The 23,037-nt window shown below is 34.0% G+C and overlaps 1 protein-coding gene across 1 annotated transcript; it reads right to left on the bottom strand.

Annotated features, from left to right (window-relative positions):
• Positions 1-10,719: 10,719 nt before the first annotated feature.
• Positions 10,720-11,921, bottom strand: LOC131646942 (receptor-like protein 44). Its single transcript, XM_058916868.1, has one exon. It carries the CDS (start codon positions 11,605-11,607, stop codon positions 10,780-10,782), a length of 828 nt encoding a protein of 275 aa, XP_058772851.1. The 5' UTR covers positions 11,608-11,921; the 3' UTR covers positions 10,720-10,779.
• Between the last annotated feature and the right edge of the window lie 11,116 nt (positions 11,922-23,037).

Genomic DNA, 23,037 nt, shown 5'->3' with positions numbered 1-23,037 from the left:
TGTTTTCATCACATCAAATTGAGCAAAAAAAGCTTAAATTTAAGGTAAAGATCGTTTATTTCAATTCTCATTGCTCACATTAATCTTGTTTTATAGTTGATAAAAGTTACGTTGGTTTTGGAAATACATTTTTGAATCCTGTCCGAAAGTGCATTTCCAGCGCGGGGGGTGGGGGTGTCTACTTTCATTTTCACTATCTTTGAATATTTTTACGTTACTGTTTGTATTACATATGACGCACTCCGATGTTTTTCCAATACCTATTGTGTCTACAAATGTCAAACATGTTGAAGTGAATGAGGTGGATGTTGGCAACCAATTTACAAATGGAGAAGAATTTGAATTTTGTGATCATATGCTTTAATGAATTTGCACTGACGTATCCAAATTGGGGTTTGGTTTTGTAATCGGAAGGTCTGATAATGGTTTAGTTATAAGAGTTGCATTTATGATAATGAGATGCGAAAGAAGTGGGAAGTATAGAACTCATCTCTAGAAATTCAAACGAGATGAAACTGGTTCAAGAAAATATGAGTGTCCCTTTAAGTTGTGTGGTTATCTTTTTCCAAATAAAAAATGGGAGATTTAATGTGATATGTGGCTTACATAACCATGATATGTGTGAAAAATGCAGGCAGTCATCCGATTGCATGTCACCTCATACTGAAAGAGAAGGAAATCATATCAGACATGACATTGAATACGGTGCTACGAAAAAAAACATACTTGCAACTTTGAAACGTAAAAGAATCGAAAAATATCTCAAATATCAAGTAAGTGTACAATATTCAGGCCCTTAATAACATGACGTTGAGGGGGGATATAACTGAAATGCAACGACTGTTGAAATTTCTGGATGATAACAGTTATGTATTTAGGTATCAAACGTGTGAAGATGGAGTAAATGGTCGATTATATTTTGGACTCATCCTAATTCCATCAAGTTGTTTAACATGTTTCTTAATGTGCTCATAATTAAATCAATGTATAAGAACAACAAGTACAAGATTCCATTATTGAAAATTGTTGGCGGTACCTCTATTGAGAAGACTTATTATGTCGGCTTTGCATTTCTTGAGAGCGAAAAAGAGGATAATGTTACTTGGGATTTAGAGGTGTGTCGGGCAATGTTGAAGGACAAAGAAGACACACTGAAATTAATTGTCACCAACCGCGATATCGCTTTGATTAATTCAATTGCGAAGGTCTTTCCTACTTCTTGCGCATTACTTTGTAGGTATCACATAACAAAGAATGTGAAAAGTCGTATTAAACACATGGTAGGGATGAAACAGATTAAGGGTGAAGACGGAATAATTGGCAATACTAGCGTGATAGTGGAAAGAATAATAGATGCTTGGAATGTTATAATAAATTTTGTTACAAAAGAGTTGCATGTCGATGTTGTTATACATTTAAGGGAAGTTTGTGAGAAATATCAAGATTTATTGATATATGTTGAAAGTACTATTTTGGACCAGGTGAAGGAGAAGATTGTTTGTTCTTGGACCGATCAGGTTAGACACCTTAGAAATACAACAACTAATAGTGTTGAGTCTTCCAGTGCTACACTCAAGAATTGGTTGAGAAATAGTAAGAGTGATTTGAGTAGAGATTGAGAATCTGTAAACCAAATGATCCAAAATCAACACAATAAATACATACATCATTTGGTCGCAGCATTACAATGATAGAACACAAATTAAAAGACAACAATATTTATTCTTAGTTGGTCGGCAACATATCTCAAGCATCACTGAATTTTATTTTTCATGAAGTCAAACGAGCTGAGCAGGTAGGACTCGATAGCTTCTAGTATGGTTGCACACTTAAGAAAACGTATGGGCTACCATGTGCTAATTTCAAATAAGGTGAAACTTGATATCCTGATATGAATGAGGCTTGCACTCACTAGAAAAGGCTCAGGTTTGATGATGATGATGATGATGATGATGGTGGTAATGATGATATGATGAAGGACGATAAATCGAATATCTGTATCTTGACCACATAAGAAGTGATACAAGATATATTTTTGAAAGCCAATGAAGGTGACAGTAACTGCAGTTTTCAAGTTGTTTCTGCTTTGCTCAATAAAGGAGAGAAAGATCATATACTTGTCTGTCATCAACTTATCCATTCTTTGACACGAGTTAGTCCACCAATACTCAGCCTCCTCTGACAGCATAGGAGGACCATAAAGCACCTTATAAGCATTTGTGCAAGCAATGACTCTAAATATTTCTCACTCTCTTGTAACCATAGATAAGAACCTTCTGGATTATACCTCCCCTTAAAGGTTGAAGGGCTATTCCTATGAAACCTGCTCAATCCTTTAACCTCAGCGCCCTTAGCTTGCTGATTTTGTTGAGCGTCCATAGCTTGTTGAGCTTACCCCCATCACGTTGACCATAGCCTCCAAAGCATTAGTGATAGCACGATTGTTTCTTCCAGCCATACTTATGCATATAGCCAAACCACATTATAAGAAACAAAACATTGAAAGTGCACACACACTAATCGATTTCCCATGGACTAGACAATATACAAAAACTTGATCGAACGGACCGACTTGCTCTGATACCATTATGTAACATTATAATTTCCTCGCATGTACTATAACAAAATAAATCAAGAGTATATCACATTTTCACATCAGAATGTCACACATCTCAAATTACAACCTGTTATGTATCACTTATAATTTAAAATTAAACATTCAATACCTGTCATCGCATGTTCACCTTCACTTAGGATATCATCGCAGTGGAATTTATCAAATAAGCATGCTTCACAAATCATACAAGTCTCGTAAAAATACTTTATTAAAACTAAACAACGGTAAAAGTTTCCGCAAATCAACATAAGCATCAAAACATCGTGAGTATAACATCCAACTCTCTAGTTTACATAAACGAAAATACAAAGCATCATTCACCCCGTCCATTGTTACAAATCAGAGCAATGTAATTCTAAGAATGCAAAACAAAACAAAAGATAGGAACAACCTCAATTCCATCCTTCAGCTCTAAGCATCTACTCAATTACATACTCGTCTGTAATCCGAAGAGGAACATAGCCCACAACAATAACACACGAATGATAATTCACATCAATAAATTAAACGATACAAACTACAAGGAAGAACATATATAACTACATTTATTTCACAAAAATCAAATTCTCACACCCCAACTCAACATCATACACAATCATGATTAAGCATACAATTCATTATAGAATGTGACTCAACTATGAAACTCGATGCATATGCATGTGGTACCAACTCAACAAGTGGTTAATCATTCGAACTCGATCCCTCACTGAACCTCGAGCCTTGCACCTCCAAGCCCTAACATCGAGCTTGGGACAAGTCACAAAATCCCAAACCGAACCTGTGAACTCATCTCTTTCACAACAACAACGACATATAATGCATGTCATAAAAGTCAATGTTACTCAACAACAACATTAATGTTTAAGGTCCACACCGACCATAAACAACATGCATTGAAAACAACATAATAATCTCACGCCGAATTATTATTCAACAATCAACAACAATTCATATATGCACAACATAATATAACTCAATGCAACTCAAGCATGCAATCATTCTCCTTAAGTAGATCATTATCTCATACACGCAATAGCATAATAATCATAATTAATATCTCAAACTCCTAACTCATACTTGACACAATATCAAAACTCTCATCAATCACCAATTTCTCAAGTAAAATGTTTTTAGTTAATAATTCACAATATCTCACCACTAACTGGGCCTATCAGTAGCAAAACAGACAATGAAAGTTGAAAAATTGGATTATGTAACTTAATACACCCAAATAGACTAATTATGCAAATTTCAAGTTCATGACGGATTACCCGTCACGAGCATGGCGCCCGCCACCAACATTAAAACTCAAAACTCCACACCTATCACAACCGTGACGACCAACTCTTCATTTGAGCACGCGGTATATGACGGGTTACCTTTAATGGCTATGGCACCCGCCATGGACATGCAGAAGGCCGAATTTTGTTTTATGCATGGAGTTTAATTCTGAACTCCGATTTTTTGTTTCTAGGTCCTCAAATTAATCATAAATCATCATAGAATTAACATGTTATGATCAAACAACCTATTCCTATTAATTATCATGTAAAATCCACATTTTTTCATCATTTTTATCATGATTCCAGAACCTTCAAAGTGAACAATGAAGAATTTCTACAAAATGAAACATCATATCCTAACAATTATCACGAATTTCAACATGCAAAACAGATCATAACTTCAATTGATTATCAAATTTTTTATTCACATACAATTATCATAAAACATACATAATCATACAAATCCTATTGGAGGTTAATGACTCCTCAAGTATATCCCTCATGCATATACCCATTTATTGAATAATTCTCGCCTTTTACCTGGTTATCCTAGCATCAGCTTAATGATCTTGTTTTTGAAGGTAGAGAAAAATATAAAAAAGAGGGTTTGAATTGGATTTTCTATAAAAATTCTTCTAGAAAAACTATTCACAAAAAACAATGAGATTGATAAGAAATAAAAGAATAAAAACACGTTCGGTTATACAAGTTCACCTTAGAAAAGTTTAATCTTGTTCATAGTCTCTAAATCTTTGGTTGCCTCAATTGTCATCATAATATGCTCAAATTTAGTATCTAATGAGCAAAGTATAATAATAAACTCAAATTTAATATATAATGAGCAAAGTATATTCTCCATAATTCTCATATCTTCAAAATTTTCATCATTTCTTTTTAATTGATTTGAAGGATAACTCTTAAAAAATATTTGTAAACATGACTCTTTCATATACAAGGATTTAAACTTGCCTCTTAAAGTTTTGAGATACCCATTCTTTACTTTTTATTCTAATTTTGTAAGATGTTTGAAGCTTCTACCATGCCTCCTTATCAAATATTGCATTTGAAATTTTCTCAAGCCCACCTTCATCTAATATTTCGTAGATCAAGAGAACATTTTTCTCTTCTTTCTTTCTTGAATACTTCAAAATATGTCTTTATGATTGAGTTAAGGAATCTTCATCTTGTGATTCTTTATAATTATTTTCAATAACCATCCAAACATATTGTGTTTTTAGAAAACTCTTCATTTCGATACACCAATCATATAAGTATACCCTTTCAGAAGTGTAACTTTGAGGATGTCGTTCAATTGCATGTCATGGCTATGGCACGATTTCTTAACAAAATATAAGCTTTTATGTCACTTTGTTAAAAAAGAAGAAAGTTATGGTGAGAAAGAGGAGGAGAGAATATTTGAGAAAATGACAAATTATATCACTTGAAAGATTTTTTTTTTATTTACTTGCTTATAGACTTGCATACTTATTTGAATTACCAATGATAAGTTATCCTCTATTTATAAATTTTATGCAAAAGTTCTGCGTACATTAATAGATTACTTTTAACACTTCAATAGAGAGTTATACATACTTCTCTCCACTACATACATTTAACAATATATCCGTGTACTTTCAATCTGCTTCTAGATCTCTCTAGATTTTTTTTAAATTAATACCACTAAAATCAAAATGGGTTTAATATTGAATCAGTATAATGATTAAATTAAATTTATAATTCAACAACACACAATTTTTTGTTTTGGTTGAATATAGTAAAATATATTTAATATGCACAAAGCATCTTCACTTTATTGAATGAAAAATATGCATTAGATTGAGTTTTTCTAGCACAAGCTAAGGATCATAGGAAGTAGTCTAAGAAATCAAGCATTTTCACTATAGTCCTTTATCTATAAATGTTATATTTTAGTCTCTTAAAAACTATTTTGTTAGTCAAATTAATCCTTTCAACTAAATGTTGAGAAAAAAACTTTAAGTTGTGATGATGTGACATGACAACATGGAAAAGTCAAAATTGTGAGTCAACAATTTAGTTAAGGGACTAAATTGAAACCTTATAGTTAGTTAAGGGACCATACCAGGATAGTAATTAGTCAGATTAATCCTTTCAACTAAATGTTGAGAAAAAAACTTTAAGTTGTGATGATGTGACATGACAACATGGAAAAGTCAAAATTGTGAGTCAACAATTTAGTTAAGGGACTAAATTGAAACCTTATAGTTAGTTAAGGGACCATACCAGGATAGTAACCATACTGTGATTAATGTGACACAAGTCAAAATTTTATGATATTTTGTCCGACCATAACCTATTATTTACCATACCAGAATTTTGTATCAAAATAATCTTTAATTTAATGGCATTAAATTAGAATCTTGTTATATTATTTGATTCAACCAAAAAATATTAAACCAAAATGGAATTAAACATGTTCCGAATTGGCATAAGGTGTACACAGACACAACTACAAAAGGTGTACACAAACACTACTACAAAATGTGTACACAAAAGATAAATACAATTATGATTGACGCTCAAAATAGGTTATGGCCCTTTTTGAAGTCTTCATTTTTTTTCTTTTGAAAGTTGAAATGAGTGATGGTGCAAACTTAGTTGATGTTGTCGGATTTGGAGGTGTTGGCTCAATTAGCCAGAAGCATAATGCCTTAACTCGCGAATCCACCATAAAAATGAAAAGGGGAAATTAGTCCATATTAGAAGAGGAAAAATAGAAATAAAACTGATTAATATCAAACTTAATTTCTTTGCAATATTCACATAGCTAGCTCTGCTTATGAGAGAAAATTCAAGAAAAAAATATTGGCTCTACCATAGCTTAAGGTCTTAATCTATTGTAATCTTCTTGGTCTATTTCATAAGTTGAAAATATTATATCAATGACTAGGCAGTTCAAAAAATATTATATCAAATTTAATAAAAATATGCAACTAGACACACTAAACAAAGCCAGCCATTAACCAATGCAGTTGAACTATAAGTATAAATAAGCCAGTCAGTCATTAATCAATGCCAAGGAAAACCACACATGCACAAATAAAATCTAATTTATAAAAGAGATCATTGTAGACATGGACATTTGAAGTAAGGTATTATTGCTCATTTTATTCTCCTCTTTTTTCTAAAGAGGGTCAAAATGGGTAAAGAAAATATATGATGCAAAAATAATTAATTTATTAATTCCTTAACACCAGGTAAAAGGGGGCACGCGAACATGGAGGAATATACAAGGCAAGAATAAACAGAAGCCTAAAAAAATACAAATAAACAAAAACCTGCAACTAACACCTTTTAAAATCGTCAGTAACAACAACATATACTAACTTTTTTCATTTTTTGTCTGCATTTGTTATTTACACTTCAGATTAGACCAATGTTCATTATGCAAATTGGATATATCTTGGTGTGGTGCATGTATCCATACAAGATAATCTTCACTCTACAGAAAAAAAAAAAAAAAAGAGAAAACAAACAAGTTTAGTATCTACAGAATATCCAAGTATTTCAATACAAATTGATGAATGAGTGTAAACTCAACAACAAAATAATATTTGATAATGTTGAAGTCATAGAGCCCCCCCCCCCCCCCCTAACAATGTAATTATGTAACATTCTTTTATTTATTTTATAAACGAAATATGTACATATGGGAAAGAAAAAAATTGCATCAATGAGTAAAACCAATCAGTTGTCAAATTGTATATATTTGATTTTCCTTCAATAAAGGCACCGCGAGATTTTCATTTTCGATGGAGCATTCAGTATGCACTATCGGACTAGGAGCATACCCAACAGGTGGACATCTTCCTTGAATTTTGTCTTCCTTCAAATGAGTATGCCTTCTGGAAATCTAGGGTTTGAAGATGTCTTTGTCTTTCCTTATCCTCGCATTGTTCCAATTTGATAACCAAATGAAACAAAATGAAGGATACTAGGGTTAAGTGTGTTTCAATTGTTTTACAAAATATAATAATTAAAAACCATGTCAAAAACCACGTCAGATTACATAATTCAAACTAAACTGCCACATATGCACAACCTAACGTTTTTCTTTAAACTTTAACAAAAATGACCAACTTGGCTAACAAAATGGTTGTTTAGGAACTAAATATGAAAGTTTATTAATTAAAGAATTAAAGTGAAATGTTAAACTAAGTTAAGGGACAAAAAAATACATTGAAACAAAGAAAAATGAACAAATTCTAGCTTTAATTATTGAATGTGTGAGACGTTCTCCTATAGTCTCTAAACGTATTAAAATTACAAACACATCAATAATATTTTTTTCACAATTTATATAAATATAAATTGATAAAAAAATCTATTTAATAATTAATTTATTATCTAAAATAGATTTTAAAATTAAAATAACTAATAAAAATTAGATTAATGCTAACATGTACTATAAAATCCATGTTAATGTATTGTTTATATAAACATTTTTTTTGAAATGAATGAATTCAACTTTTTAAAATTTTAAATATTATTTTATTTAACTCAAATTTTCTAATTTTATCTTTAACTTATGATTAGAGTTCTTCATGGTACTGTCTGTGAGAAAAATTGAATCGAACTGACAAACTATAGTAAAAATTCACTCGAGCTGAATTGAACCGTTTCAATTTACTAAGAATCAAATTGAACCAAAATTATTGGTTTGGGATACCATTTCAAAATTCTCCAAACCGAACCGTTAAGCTATTTTTCTTTTTATAAAGCATTTTTTCATTTTCAGTTCTGATTCGGTTCGGGTTCAGTTTCAATTCAGTTTGGTTTCAATTACGGTTCAGTTCTATAAGTGTTTGTGCATAATGATTTGGTTCATTAACCAAATATAATGGATTGATTATTTTAATTTCAATTCGGTTTAATTTAATAATTCGATTCACTTCTTATTGAACAACCCTACTTGTGTCTTACAAGACCTTAAAAATTATATTGGTAGATCTGACTAAAACAACATGCCAAAAGATTGGGAAAAAAATCCTTTGCAACTTTTTGAGAGCCAGCACAAAACCAAATAACATGGGTGGGCAAAAGGGCCCATTTTGATAAAGACATTCATGCCAATCTGGGAGAACCCATTAATCAAAGGAATGAAAACACATTTGACTTTCACTCAAAAAGACTAAAGCATATTTGACCACCTAAATTCTTTTAGAGCTCAATAGTATCACCACTTTGGTATGGATTTGAAATGTTTTGCAATTAATTTGTTGGCAAAGGGCTTAGTGAAATCTAATCTTAATATAGTGAATTTAAAATTCATTTTTTAAATATATTGCATATTTGATGTATCTGAATATTATATAGCTAAATAAATTAGTTATTTAATAAATTTAAAAATATATTTTTTTTATAAATAAGACTAGAGAGATTAATAATTAAAAATAATCAATAATCTATAAACTAATTGAAATACTCAAATTAATTAAAAATCAAATGCAGTATCCGTTAGCTAGAAACAGGAAGCATATGAAATGAAATGATTCCAGCACACATAACAATAAATTACAAAACTACCCAGAACTTGACCAATGAGCCTAGGCCCACATAACTTTTAAAGGAAAGAAAAGAAACCGGGCCAAAGGAGAAAAGTATGAGTAGTAATAAACAAGTAGCCCACTAGCCATAATTATGGGAAGCACTACATTCACGTTAACCGCTCAACTCTCATTGCTTTATGCCTGTAAATATTAATTTCTGTTCATGCTTTCTCCAACATCATCATTCATTAATGTAAGTACCATTAAAATATTGATTCATTCTCAACATTGATCCGAAGCTAAGGAGGAAATTAAGGATAGATACCATAATTCAAAAACATAAACAAACATCTTTACTTTGAAGTTTGTAGTTTGGTCTAACAATTGATTACCACTATTTTTAAATTTAGATCAACCATTAAATCAGCAGCTATTCAAAAACATCAAATATAAAGATTCGAATTTGAATCAGCGACATCTCACTAATAGTAAAAAGATTAAATATAAAGATTCGAATCAAAAACATCAAATATAAAGATTCGAATTTGAACCTGCAACATTCCACATAAACACTTTTAAATAATAAGTTTCTATTATTAAATTAATAAATTATTTTTAAAAAAATTACTAACATCCAATCTTTCTAATTTACTCTAACTTAATTAAATAACTAATATTTTGACACATGGTAAAGTTAATAGTAGTAATTGATTGCACTTAGCGACCTTATTAATTAAAGTGTGCATTAAATAAGTGATTCTCCGCGTGGTTGCTGTGTACAAGTATTGGTGTCTCCCACCACACCTTAAACCAGCTCAACTACAAAGCACACTACTTCTTCGAGAATCTGATTAAACGCAGCACTTTTCTGCGCTAAAAAAACAATACACCTGCTGTTCAACTTTGTAAATAGTAATCACTTTTTTTTTTAGCATAATGCGAGACAAATTCAACACTTGAACGGCGCATAGCAGCATCTCATTTCACCTAGCTACCCTACCATCCTGCCAACTCACATTACCCCCCGAAAAATACAAAATCAATTGATTATTTTACACACAGCTAAACTTTAAACTGATTACAGTTATGGGAAAAAAGATATAGAAAATATTAAAAACTGTATAAAAATTAATATAAGCATAAGCATAACCCCCGTGATCGATAAAAGACAAAAATCTGAAAATAAAGCTAGCCCACACCCTCACTCTTATCAACAACAACTCAAAAAAAGAAGTACCAGGTACTGTACTTTTTTTTTTCTCTTCAGCTGAAGCATCAACAATCAAAAAAATCAATCAAAAATACCTTAGATTTGGATAATTGCAAATATCATAATCATAATAATTAACATTCAATAATCAGGCATTAGATGACTAATTTTGCCTTCTTCTAAAGCAACTTTCCGATCAGTGACTTTCAACCAAATACAAACACCAGTAAAACTCAAAACCAAACTCGCTAATCCACTCCCTAATCCGATTCCAACAATCGCCAAAATCGATAAACCTTTACTCCTCATCGGCGGCAACGGATAACCGTAAAGATCCTTGTTCCCTTCAAACGAACTCGCGTTAAATTTCGGCAAATTCGGACTACTCCGGTTCGACAACGACAACGGAATCGGACCGGCGAGACGGTTATTCGACACATCGAAAGCCGATAACCGGACTAATAAACCTAATTGCTGAGGAATCGGACCGGTGAGGAGATTGTCATGAAAATCAATTACGTTGAGATAAGCGCACAATGTGAGCTGAGGTGGAATCTCACCTTCGAGACGGTTAGACGAGAGATTCAGAACGGCGAGGTTGACGAGAGATTGTAAATCCGGCGGGATTGGTCCGGTGAGGAAGTTGGAGGAGAGGTCTAGGGTTTGGAGATTTGTGCAGTTGGAGAGGAACGGTGAAATGGTGCCGCGGAGAGAGAGGTTGTTGAGGGAGAGTTTGAAGATTCGGCCATTGTTGCAGATTGCGCCTTGGAGATTCGAGGTTGATTCGTTGCAGGGTTTAGCGAAGGTTTGTTGGTTCCAGTTGTGGAGGGATTTGTTTGGGTCTTGTATTGATTTGTTTAGTTCTGTTAAACATGCTTCGTCGCTTGGATCTGATAGGCACGGTTTAAACGCAGCGTTTAGTAGGATGGAGAGAAATAACACTAGCTTCAGTACTTTTTCTTCATCCATCTAAATCTTGTTCCAGTTTTTCCTTTTCTTTGTTTCTTGTGTAGAGTGGTGTGGGAGTATGAAAGGATCTTTGGTATTTACTATTTCACCCTTTTCTTCATTTTGGTGATAGAGGAATGAGAAAATGAGTGTGAGTGGAGGGCGTGTGAGAGAGAGAAAATGGTTTTTATATGGTTTGATATTTGGATATTATTAATAATTTAGTGGGAGTTTGGAAGGATTGTTTGGGAAGGAAGGGGCAGTTGGGAGAGGAAAGGGAAGAGCGCGTGCGTGTGTGGGACGGTGAAATGTGGGTAAAGGTTTGACGGAGTGATTGGAAGTGAAAAGGAAGTAGGGAGAGTGGCGTGGGGCTTTTGGAGTTTGTGGGGAGCGATGACCTGCAAATTTGAGCTCTAAGATAGTGACAATACGCCAAACATATTATTGACTTTTTCAACAACTAACAATTTTCATTAATTAACTAACTTAATAATTAATTCATCTTATTTAATGCTACTCACTCTTCTTATTTATACATTTTCTTTGTTTCAAATCAATTGTTTTTCAAATATTATCTTAATTTTTAATTATATTTTTATTTATTAGTGTATTGATCAAAAGTACAAATGTGTGTTGCCTCTATAAATGACAGTGACACTCAAATGCAATAATAAATATATTACGTTGTATGATGGTTAGGATTTTTCCATGACAGCAAAAAGCCATGTATGGTAGTATTTTACGGTTGTTTAGAGGTCTTGCTTACGTGACAAGTTATGTTATTGAAAGTTTGCTTAGGTATAAGCGTATGTGGTGTGTGATTTGTATGGCTTAAGATCTGTTTTTTCCCCACGACCACGGGGGAGAAGTGTTTACAAAGGCCTCATGGGCATAGGGTTTGGGCAAACCTTAGGGGCGGCAACCACTCTCTCATGATCAAGAGAAGTTGTTGACCATATAATCTTCAGGGGATAGTGGTTGACTTCCTCTTCTTTGATTAACGACATTACACACGTCATTAGTGCCAAGGACGAGTCCTCTGTCCTTACGGAGGCATCGCCTAGGCGACACCACTTTTGAGTAAGGACTCACTTGTTTAAGATACTTACAAATATAGGAATTGATTTAGGCGACACCACTTTTGAGCAAGGTCACTTGTTTAAGATACAAGCACGAAGGCTCTGTTAAGGACGAGGTGTTTTCAAGGCGTCTTTTGAGGTATGCCCCTTGTAACACCCTGAATTTAATTAATTAAATTAAATTTAGTTGTATTTTTATTTCAATTATTGGATAATGTATATGTTTTATTTAAATCATTTAGTGAATATATGTGTTTTGGAGAGTGTTGGTGGGAGTTAGGAAGAATGATTGGAATTGATTAGAATTTTAATTAATTTTAAATCCAATAGAATTATTAAAATGAGAGAATAATAGTTTGAATAAATAAATAAATAAGAAATAACAGAGGTTGGTAGGTTTTGGTGGAAAATAAATTAAATAATAAAGTAAAAAGAAAAGAGTTAGGAAGGATAAAAAGGGAATAACCAAAATAGAGAATTAGGTTTCTGATTTAAAAGAGGAATTAGAGAACCTGAAAGTTATCAATACGTACAATTTGGATGTTTGGGAGAAAAGAGGCAACAAGAACAACTAGGAGGAACAAGGCATTAGGAAGAACAAGACTAGAGATCAATGTTGCTTGTTGAAATTTCAGGTAAGGGGAAAATTGCTTTGATATTGGTGTGATTGATGAAGGGTAGAAAGGGGATCCTCACCCTCCTCTAGGATTGTTTGCCATTATCGTTATTCCTGAATATTTGGTGTGTTTATGAGGAAATTCATGTGATATACCATGTTATTGTATGAAATTCTTGTTCCATAACATGATGTTTTGATACACGTTGTATTGGATAATTTCTGAACTTTGTTGGTTAACATTGTTATGTTCTTGAAGCTTTGAAACTTAACCTTAAATTTATAGAAAAATGTTGATATTTATGTGTTAATTGATGTTGCGTCTATATAAATTGTGTTAATCGATGTATAATGTTATATAATTATTATGTATCAAATTTTGAGCTTTTGGCTTTTTACGGAATCAAAACCGAAACTTCGGAAATGCTCCATTGGGGAAAATCCCAAAAAATTATGAAACAATGTTTTTAGGTCCTAGAAGTCGCTACGGGCTGTAGCAGCTGCCACGGGCGGCCGTAGAAGCTCCCTGGATTTTGTATCACGCAGGTCATTTTGTGCGTAACTTGAGTTTTGTGACTCCATTTGAGGCACAGTTCAAAGCGTTAGTGTTACCTTGGAATTTTCGACACATGTGTAGGCAAGACATAAGGGTCAGTATCTTGAAAGCAGAGGTATGGATGCCTATGTTTTTTGTCAGAGGATTATCGGTCGACCTGGAAGTTTGTTGCGTTTATTTGGATTCGACCGGGAAGTTTGTTACATTCCTTAAGAAACTCAAAGTACCCGCGTCAAAGAGAGAAAATAATGTCATTTGGAAAATGTATGTCTGCGTGCTATATTATGAATTTCAAGCAACTTTATTTTACTGCAAATTTAAACTTTTTCTTTCTTAATTCCTTTATCAACACCTTACCTTTTTCTACTTTACACCTTCCAGTCAATTTCCTAGTTTAATATAAAGAATTAAGTTTCGACAAACGTTTTCTATTAAACTGAACATACACATCACCACAAATAAACATAAAGTTGATAAGACTTTGGCACTATGAAATAGGATTTCCTAGTTGATCCTGCAAATAACCTTTTATAAAGAGACTAGAGGTTGTTTATCAAGTTCTAGGGTAAACAAATTGGCACACCTGGTGGGACCTGATCAGTGCATTTTGATGCACGTTCCTTTATGTTTGTACTTAGGCATTTCTATGGTTTGGTTTGTTTATTTTTCTATTTTATTAAGTTTTTATATTTTAATTTATTTTTATTGTTATTTGATTTTCGTATTTATTTTTCAGCTTTAGCAGTCTGCACGGAAACGATCATAACTGGTGTTCCGGGAGTCCGATTGAGGCGTTCTAATAATCGACGGAAAGCTAAGAGAAAGAGCTACAATTCTTATGTTGGAGTCGAAGTCAGATTCGGAACTCATATTTTCCAGAATTGCGTTTGAAGTTGCAGCACTAGTTTTAGTTAAGTTTCGGGTCAATTAGTTTTGGGCCTGGGTCGTATGTTTGACCCAGTTGGATAGTAAAACGGGTTGTACTCTTTCCCCTTAGGGTAGCAGCCGGGGTGCTGTAGCAGCCATCTTCCATTCATGAAATTTTCCAAGCTTTTGACGATCTTGTAATGGAGAACTAATCCTAAGGGCTAATCTGCCGAATTCGAATTCCACAAAACTTTGAGGTTATTATTACTTTCAATTTAATTCAGTTCCTTTCCAATTTGTTATATGATTTCGTTTGCTTAATTCGTTCTTATAGAATATATTGGATTTAATTCGATTGATGCATGTTCCTTACTTTAATCGCGTTTAAACTTAGCTTATTCGTTAATTCGCGCTATCGATAACCGTTTGCTTAATTCGGTGAACCGTTTGCTTAATTCGGTGATTAGGAACATAACTCGTGTAGTATTATCAACGCTTGTTTCATCAATATTGCAATCGAATAGGAATTGGTACCGCTTAGGGAATTGAAATTGTAATAATCAATGATAAGTTGGAAGTAGAACCGGTAGATTAACCTGTTATAATCACTTATTTCAAAACAACTTATTTTCAGAATCACTTTTGATAATCATTTTTTTTCGACCAAACCAAACCCCCCTAAATCGATTTAGCTTTTAGTTAATAAAAATCAAGAATCCTTTTGAGAACGATATTTCGAGTCAACTGTCGCTGTACTGCTTTTATACTAAACAACTCGTTTTTTACCCGCGCGCGACAGCGGATCAGGACCCTTGTGTCAAAGTTAATTTTTCTTTTTAGTTTGCATATAAAAAATCCTTTGTTCTTAAAACTTCTGAGTCTTAGTGTGCATGAGATTAAGTGTAAATGTTTTTCATGTTGGCTGCATTTGTGGTAAAATATACCTGAGTGTGTAATGTCTTGACTGATGTCATGACATGTTTGATATTGTGTTATGCAGGCTGCATTAGGGGTGTTCAAAAATATGGTTAATTGAATTGTATACTTGAACTGAACTGAATTGAACCATAAAAAACTTGAACCACTTAAATGGTTAATGAACTGAACCATTTAATTTAAACAATTCAAATTCAGTTCAAAACTGGTTCAAAACCAGTTTTTTTTATAAACCGGTTTAATTATATAAATTAATTTTTTTAAAAACCCAAATTATTTTTTTCCAAAAAAAATTAAAATAAAAAATAAAATAAAAAACCGAAAAATTAAAAAAAAAATCTGAAAGTAAAAAAATATTTTTATTTTCTTCATCATCTGACCTATCCCTCTGTTTTGAAAAAATGTGTTGCTTTTCCATTGTTCCTAGAAATGCAAACAAAAGTTTAGAGTTTCGAAAGCTCAGACGTCTTTTATTTTGGATACAATGCAAGACAATTATTTTTTTTTATATATATATATATATATCAAAATACCGACTGAATCAAACATAATAAATAGGTAACTTGAAAACTAGAACATAAAACATTGTGCAAGAACCATAGCTCACTTTGATTTTAAGTTTTAACCCCTGATTTTGACGCGGTGATGAGTCCTTGACATGAATCCATTGTCGCATTTTATATGTTTAAGAAGAAAATATAATTTTGAAACATACAGCATGTCAAGGATTCACTTGTTGATCTCATATCCTACACAGATCAATTAATAGCAGAAAATAAAAGAATGTGCAAAGAACTTGATGCTTATTCTTTGATAATATTGCAGAAGAAAATAATCTTCAGATACATTAACTTGGCCAAGAAAAAATTGCCAAGTTACTTGATGAAGGAAATTATTTTTCTCAATTAACATGATACATAGATGCATATTCCAATATTTCCTTTAGATAATACAGAGACAAAGATTTGATTCTAAGCTCCTATTCCTGTAAAGGGGAAAAGAACTATCCTACAATGAATCCAATTCAATTTCTAAACCTTGCATTAAAACCAGTTTCAAAAGATTTCCTTTATATCAAAATACCGACTAAAACAAACATTATATATATATATATATATATATATATATATATATATATATATATATATATATATATATATATAAAAGATTTTTTTTAAAAAATAAAATTTCAAAATAGATTAATTTTAAAACAATTTTTAATATAAAATTGGTTATATAACTATAAATTGGTTTTAAACCGGTTTATATATACAAATTGGTTTTAAACCAGTTTAAATATACAAACCGGTTTAAACCAATTTATAACTAAATTAAAACTGTTTTAACAATTAACTGAATTGTTATTAATGTGGTTATTAAAAACTGAACTGAACTATTTATGTGGTTCGGTTCAGTGCAGTTCATGAACCATGAACACCCCTAGGCTGCATATGTGTTAATTTAATACAGGTTCTGTAGTGAATGTCATGACCGATGTCATGACATCCTTGTGTGACAGCAGGAGCTGTTATATCTTATTAATTGTGTTTCCTGATTTCTCTCAATCTACAATTTAGGAAACCTTTTATTGTGTACTGAATATTTCGTCCAGAAGATTTTGCTGACAGCGCATACTGTAACAACCATATGGCGTGTAAATTAGGTTAACTTGGTTAACCCTAATGTGTTTCTAAAAAAGCCCAAGGCCCAAGAGCTGCATATAAGAAGACTACAATCCTAATTTGGAACGCAGAGAGAGTAGATTGTTAATTGTGAAGAACCATAGTTCTGTAGCTGTCTCCTGTACTCCAAGCAATTATCTTTGATGATTGCATTGGAATAGGTTATTTTTGTTAATTGTCACTCTAAGCTTTTAAGCACGAGTGTGTGTCTCTTGATTGAAGCTTTTAAGCAGATCAATGTGTGTTTTTGAAGTGTGTATTCTCTCTGAATTTGTGTAATGTTTATTTGTAATCATTGATGTGATTGAGGGGGAGTGAGTGGAAATACTCAGGTCTAGGAATGGATTGGAATTACATTGGGTAGGTTTTAAGTGAGGAGTTGTAAACAGGGGAGTTTAACTCCGAATTAATTCTGCTTATATTGGATTCCCTCCCTGGCTTGGTAGCCCCCAGAGTATGTTGTTTGAACCGAACTGAGTAAACAATTATGTGTGTTCTTTATTGTTTTTATGCGTTTCTGTTTTAACATTTTGTGTTGTATAATTGTGGATGTCATAACATCTAGTAAGACATCAAGCGTGAGTTACTAGAATTTTCAATTGACATCAGACCAGGCACCCTGCCTGTTTACATCTGGGTGAGGTCTAGGGACAACAAAATTCGGGTACTATGGAGAAGGAACTGTTAGTGTTTGGGAATAGACCACCTATCTTGGATGACTCTAACTATGACTACTGGAAACCTTGTATGGTAGCAGTCATAAAGTTTGTGGACAGCGAGGCCTAGAGAGCTGTGGAAAGCGGATGGAAACATCCTGAGAAGGTTATGGAAGATGGAACCACTGTTCTAATTCCTGAAGCACTATGGAACAAAACTGAAGAAAAGCTAGATTTGGGCAATTCCAAGGCCCTAAGTGCCTTGTTCAATGGAATTGACAAAAACATATTCAGGCTTGTGCAACACTGTGAACTAGCTAAAGAAGCTTGTGATATTCTCAAAACAACACATGAAGGTACATCCAAGGTAAAGATGTCGAGACTTCAAATGCTTAACACTAAGTTTGAAAAGCTCAAGATGAAAGAGGATGAAACCATTTATGAATTCTATATGAATGTCCTTGAGATTTCAAATAACTTAGGAGCCTTATGAGAAAAAATGTCTGAAGAAAAATTGGTAAGAAAGATCCTCAGATCACTGCCTAAGCGATTTGATATGAAGGTGACTGCCATAGAGGAAGCCCAAGACATCAGCAACATGAAGCTGGACAAACTCATTGGCTCTCTATAAACCTTTGAGTTGAGTATCTGTGATCCTATTGAAAAGAAGAACAAAAGCATAGCTTTTGTTTCCAACACAGATGATAATTCAAGAGAAAGCAATGGTGGAAGTGATGAAAATCTATCATAAGCCATAGCCATGCTTGGAAAACAATTCAACAGACTTATTAAAAGGGTTGATCAGAAGTCCAGACCCAATGTCAAGAACACTTCCAATGACATCAGCAATACCTATGATCCAAGCAGAAGACTCAAAGCTGAAGAGAGGCCCAATCAAGGGAAAGGGGTTCAGTGTCATGGATGTGAAGGATTTGGACACATTGGAGCTGAATGTCCTACCTATCACAAGGAGTAAAAGAAAGGACTATCTGTTACTTGGTCTGATGAAGACTCTGAGTCTGAAGAAGAAACTACAAATCATGTCACAGTTCCAACAAGAGTCTATGCATCTGATGATGATTCCAGTGATGATGAGCTAACCTTTGATGAACTTGCTGCCTCATACAAGAAGTTGTGTATCAAGAATGCTGAAGTCTGCAAACAAGTGGAGAAGCAAGAGATAATCATAAGAGAGTTAGAAACTGAGAAGAATAGACATCTTGCAACCATAGACTCTCTCAGTAGTGAAGTAAGCATGTTGAACTACAAACTTGATCAAATGACCAAGTCCTTCAAAATGCTGAATAATGGAACTGATACTCTAGAGGAAATTCTGGAGTCTGGACAAAGAATAGGAGATATGTCTGGGGTATGATTTGTAGTTAAAGAGGAATTCACCTCTGGGTTCAGAAGAGCAAAGCCCGAAACTTGTGTGAATAACTGGATGTCAGCACCAATGTCACAACATCAAAGAAACAGAAACTAGAACCAAACAAAGAAGAAATTTCAGAAATGGAGATGCCACTACTGTGGAAGGTTTGGTCACCTAAAGTCGTTATGCTACAAACTGTTTGGTTACCCCTGTCAAACAGATACGAACAATCTGAAGCACCATAACCCTATCACGAAACAACAATGGGTTGCCAAAGGTTCTGCATTGATTGCTCACACCTCCTTGAGGGTGTCAACCAAAGGAGACTGGTATTTTGAAAGTGGATGTTCAAAACACATGACAGGAATGAAGAACTTGTTAGAAGAGATCAATCCGCATTCCACTAGCTATGTGACCTTTGGTGATAGAGCCAGGGGAGATATTAAAAGGGTAGGAAAGCTAGAACATTCAGGAGCCCCTCAACTAGACAGTGTTCTGCTGGTCAAAGGACTAGCTGCAAACTTGATCAGATCAGTCAACTGTGTGATCAAGGTCTAAGAGTCAGATTTACCAAAGATGAATGTGTGGTCACTAATGAAGAAAATGTAGAAGTCATGATGGGATTAAGATCCAAAGACAACTGTTACTTGTGGAAACCCAAAACAGCAAGTCATTCATCCATATGTTCCCTGGAAAAAGAAGAAAAAGAGGTGAGACTGTGGCATCAAAAATTGGGTCATCTACATCTGAGAGGAATGAAAAAGATCATAAACAAGGAAGCTATGAGAGAAATTCCAAAACTACAGATTGATGAAGGAAAAATGTGCGGAGAATGCCAGGCTGGCAAGCAAACCAGAACACCTCATCCAAAGATTAGTCAACTCACTACTTCTAAAACCTTGGAACTGCTGCATATAGATCTAATGGGACTAATGCAAGTGGAAAGTCTTGGAGGAAAAAGGTATGCATATGTGGTGGTTGATTATTACTCCAGATACTCATGAATAAGCTTCATTAGAGAAAAATCAGACGTGTTTGAGGTGTTTAAGGAGCTCTGCACCAGACTACAAAGAGAAAAGGAGAGCACTGTCATCTGAATCAAGAGTGATCATGGAAAGGAATTTGAGAATGCCAAATTTGCTGAATTCTGCTCAACTGAAGGGAAATTGTAGATGTTTTTCATGTTGGCTGCATTTGTGGTAAAACATACCTGAGTGTGTAATGTCTTGACTGATGTCATGACATGTTTGATATTGTGTTATGCAGGCTGCATATGTGTTAAGCTAATACAGGTTCTGTAGTGAATGTCATGACCGATGTCATGACATCCTTGTGTGACAACAGGAGCTGTTATATCTTATTAATTATGTTTCATGATTTCTCTCAATCTACAATTTAGGAAACCTTTTATTGTATGCTGAATACTTCGTCCAGAAGATTTCGCTGACAACACATACTATAACAACCAGGTGGCGTGTAAATTAGGTTAACTTGGTTAACCCTAATGTGTTTCTAAAAAGCCCAAGGCCCAAGAGCTGCATATAAGAAGACTGCAATCCTAATTTGGAACACAGAGAGAGTAGATTGTTAATTGTGAAGAACCATAGTTCTGTAGGTGTCTCTTGTACTCCAAGCAATTGTCTTTGATGATTGAATTGGAATAGGTTGTTTTTGTTAATTGTCACTCTAAACTTTTAAGCACGAGTGTGTGTCTCTTGATTGAAGCTTTTAAGCAGATCAAGGTGTGTTTTTGAAGTGTGTCTTCTCTCTGAATTTGTGTAATGTTTATTTGTAATCACTGCTGTGATTGAGGGGAAGTGAGTGGAGATACTCAGGTCTAGGAATAGATTTGAATTACATTGGGTAGGTTTTAAGTTAAGAGTTGTAAATAGGGGAGTTTAACTCCGAATTAATTCTGCTTATATTGGATTCTCTCCCTGGCTTGGTAGCCCCCAGAGTAGGTTGTTTGAACCGAACAGGGTAAACAATTGTGTGTGTTCTTTATTGTTTTTATGTGTTTCTGTTTTAACGTTTTGTGCTGTATAATTGTGGATGTCATAACATCCAGTAAGACATCAAGCATAAGTTATTAGAATTTTCATTAAGGAGTGGTAGAATTTCGAAAGATTACCTCAATAGGATGAAAAGAAAGCATACTATGATGGTAAATCCAAGAAATAACAACAATGGTGAACAACTAACTAATACAACAGGGGAAGGTAAAGTCGTTGTGATTTCGACTAATGTAATCTCTTCCACAACAAGTATTGCGGCTATATCGTCGATGGTGCAAAGTGGGGCAATATTATCCCCAGCAACCACACAGAGTCACCTGTGACTCCCAGACCGACATTGATTAGTGATTTTAGGTCCTACATGCCCAATTTCATGATGCCTTTAAATGGTCGCGAACAACCTAATGGTCTGCCAATATTAATGATGTCAAGCCTGTATAACAATCTATCATCATTTTCTGACCAGGCGACAACCACGTTTTTGCCTTTACAATGGTCGGATCCGGCCATTAACAATTTAGGTCAAACTTTTACGTCTATGAGAATTGGTGTTTCTTCCTAGGCAATTCCGACTTTTACCACTAATTCCCTAGCGGCGTTAAGACAACAAATGGACAAAAGAAACCATGATATGGTTAATATGCTTACTCGATAGATGGGTATAATTTTTAATCCTTTGATTCAAAACACGAAACATACCAGTAAGCAATTAGTAGCGCAGATGGCTCGAATTGCTTATTTCTTAGGCGCCCCTCAAGAGCAAGTTCGGCCTATCACACAACCACAACCAGTTATACTAGTTCAAAATGAAGGAGTAGTTTTGGAAGAAACCGTTAACCAGGGCCAACAATTTATTCCACAGGCGGTCAAGGTTAATCAGGGATAATAGTTTGCTATCCGAGTGGTCAAACAACCAATACCCAGAGAGGTTAAACACTCCCGAGTTGTGTTGGTCAATCGAGGCCAAGATGCTGAAGAAGTGGTTCATCACACTCGACAAGATGATTTAGCAGGAGAAAATAATTTTGCTGTCATAATAAAAAGAATCATTGCACAAAATGGGATGAATGTAGGCCTTCGTTGGACAAACTACGTCTCCCCACTGTCAGAATATGTCCTACAAATTAAACTTCCCATGGGATGGAAAGCCCCAAAATTTACTAAGTTTTCTGGCGATACTAGTGAATCCACAGTCAAACACATAGCGAGATATTTGACTGAGACTGGAGATATTGCTAATAATGAAAACTTGAGAATGAGGTATTTTCATAGTTCTCTCACCCATAACGCTTTCAATTGGTTTACAACACTCCCAACGAATTTTATCCATGACTAGACTCGGTTGAAAAAATTGTTCCATGAACAATTTTACATGGGACAGTCGAAGATCGGCCTAAAGGAATTGGCAAGCATTAAGCGCAAGTTTACTGAACCAATAGATGATTATTTGAATAAATTCAGATAGCTAAAGGAAATATCTTTTACACAAGTTCTTGAGCATAAGTTAGTCGAAATGGCTTTCGGGGGTTTGGATTATTCCACCAGGAAGAAATTGGACACCCAATATTTGAGAGATATGACCCAATTGGCATATAGGTTCGACAGGTGGAGCGCCTGAAGGAAGAAAAGGCCAGGGAAAATAAAAATAATAGAAAAAAGGGTAGCCTACATC

The sequence above is a fragment of the Vicia villosa genome, linkage group LG2 (genome assembly GCF_029867415.1).
Source record: "Vicia villosa cultivar HV-30 ecotype Madison, WI linkage group LG2, Vvil1.0, whole genome shotgun sequence".
NCBI lineage: Eukaryota > Viridiplantae > Streptophyta > Magnoliopsida > Fabales > Fabaceae > Vicia > Vicia villosa.
This window is presented reverse-complemented; position numbering and strand designations above follow the sequence as displayed.

Bases quoted from the DNA above. Each gene is read 5' to 3' on its own strand.
- LOC131646942 (XM_058916868.1), bottom strand. From the start codon at position 11,607: ATGGATGAAGAAAAAGTACTGAAGCTAGTGTTATTTCTCTCCATCCTA.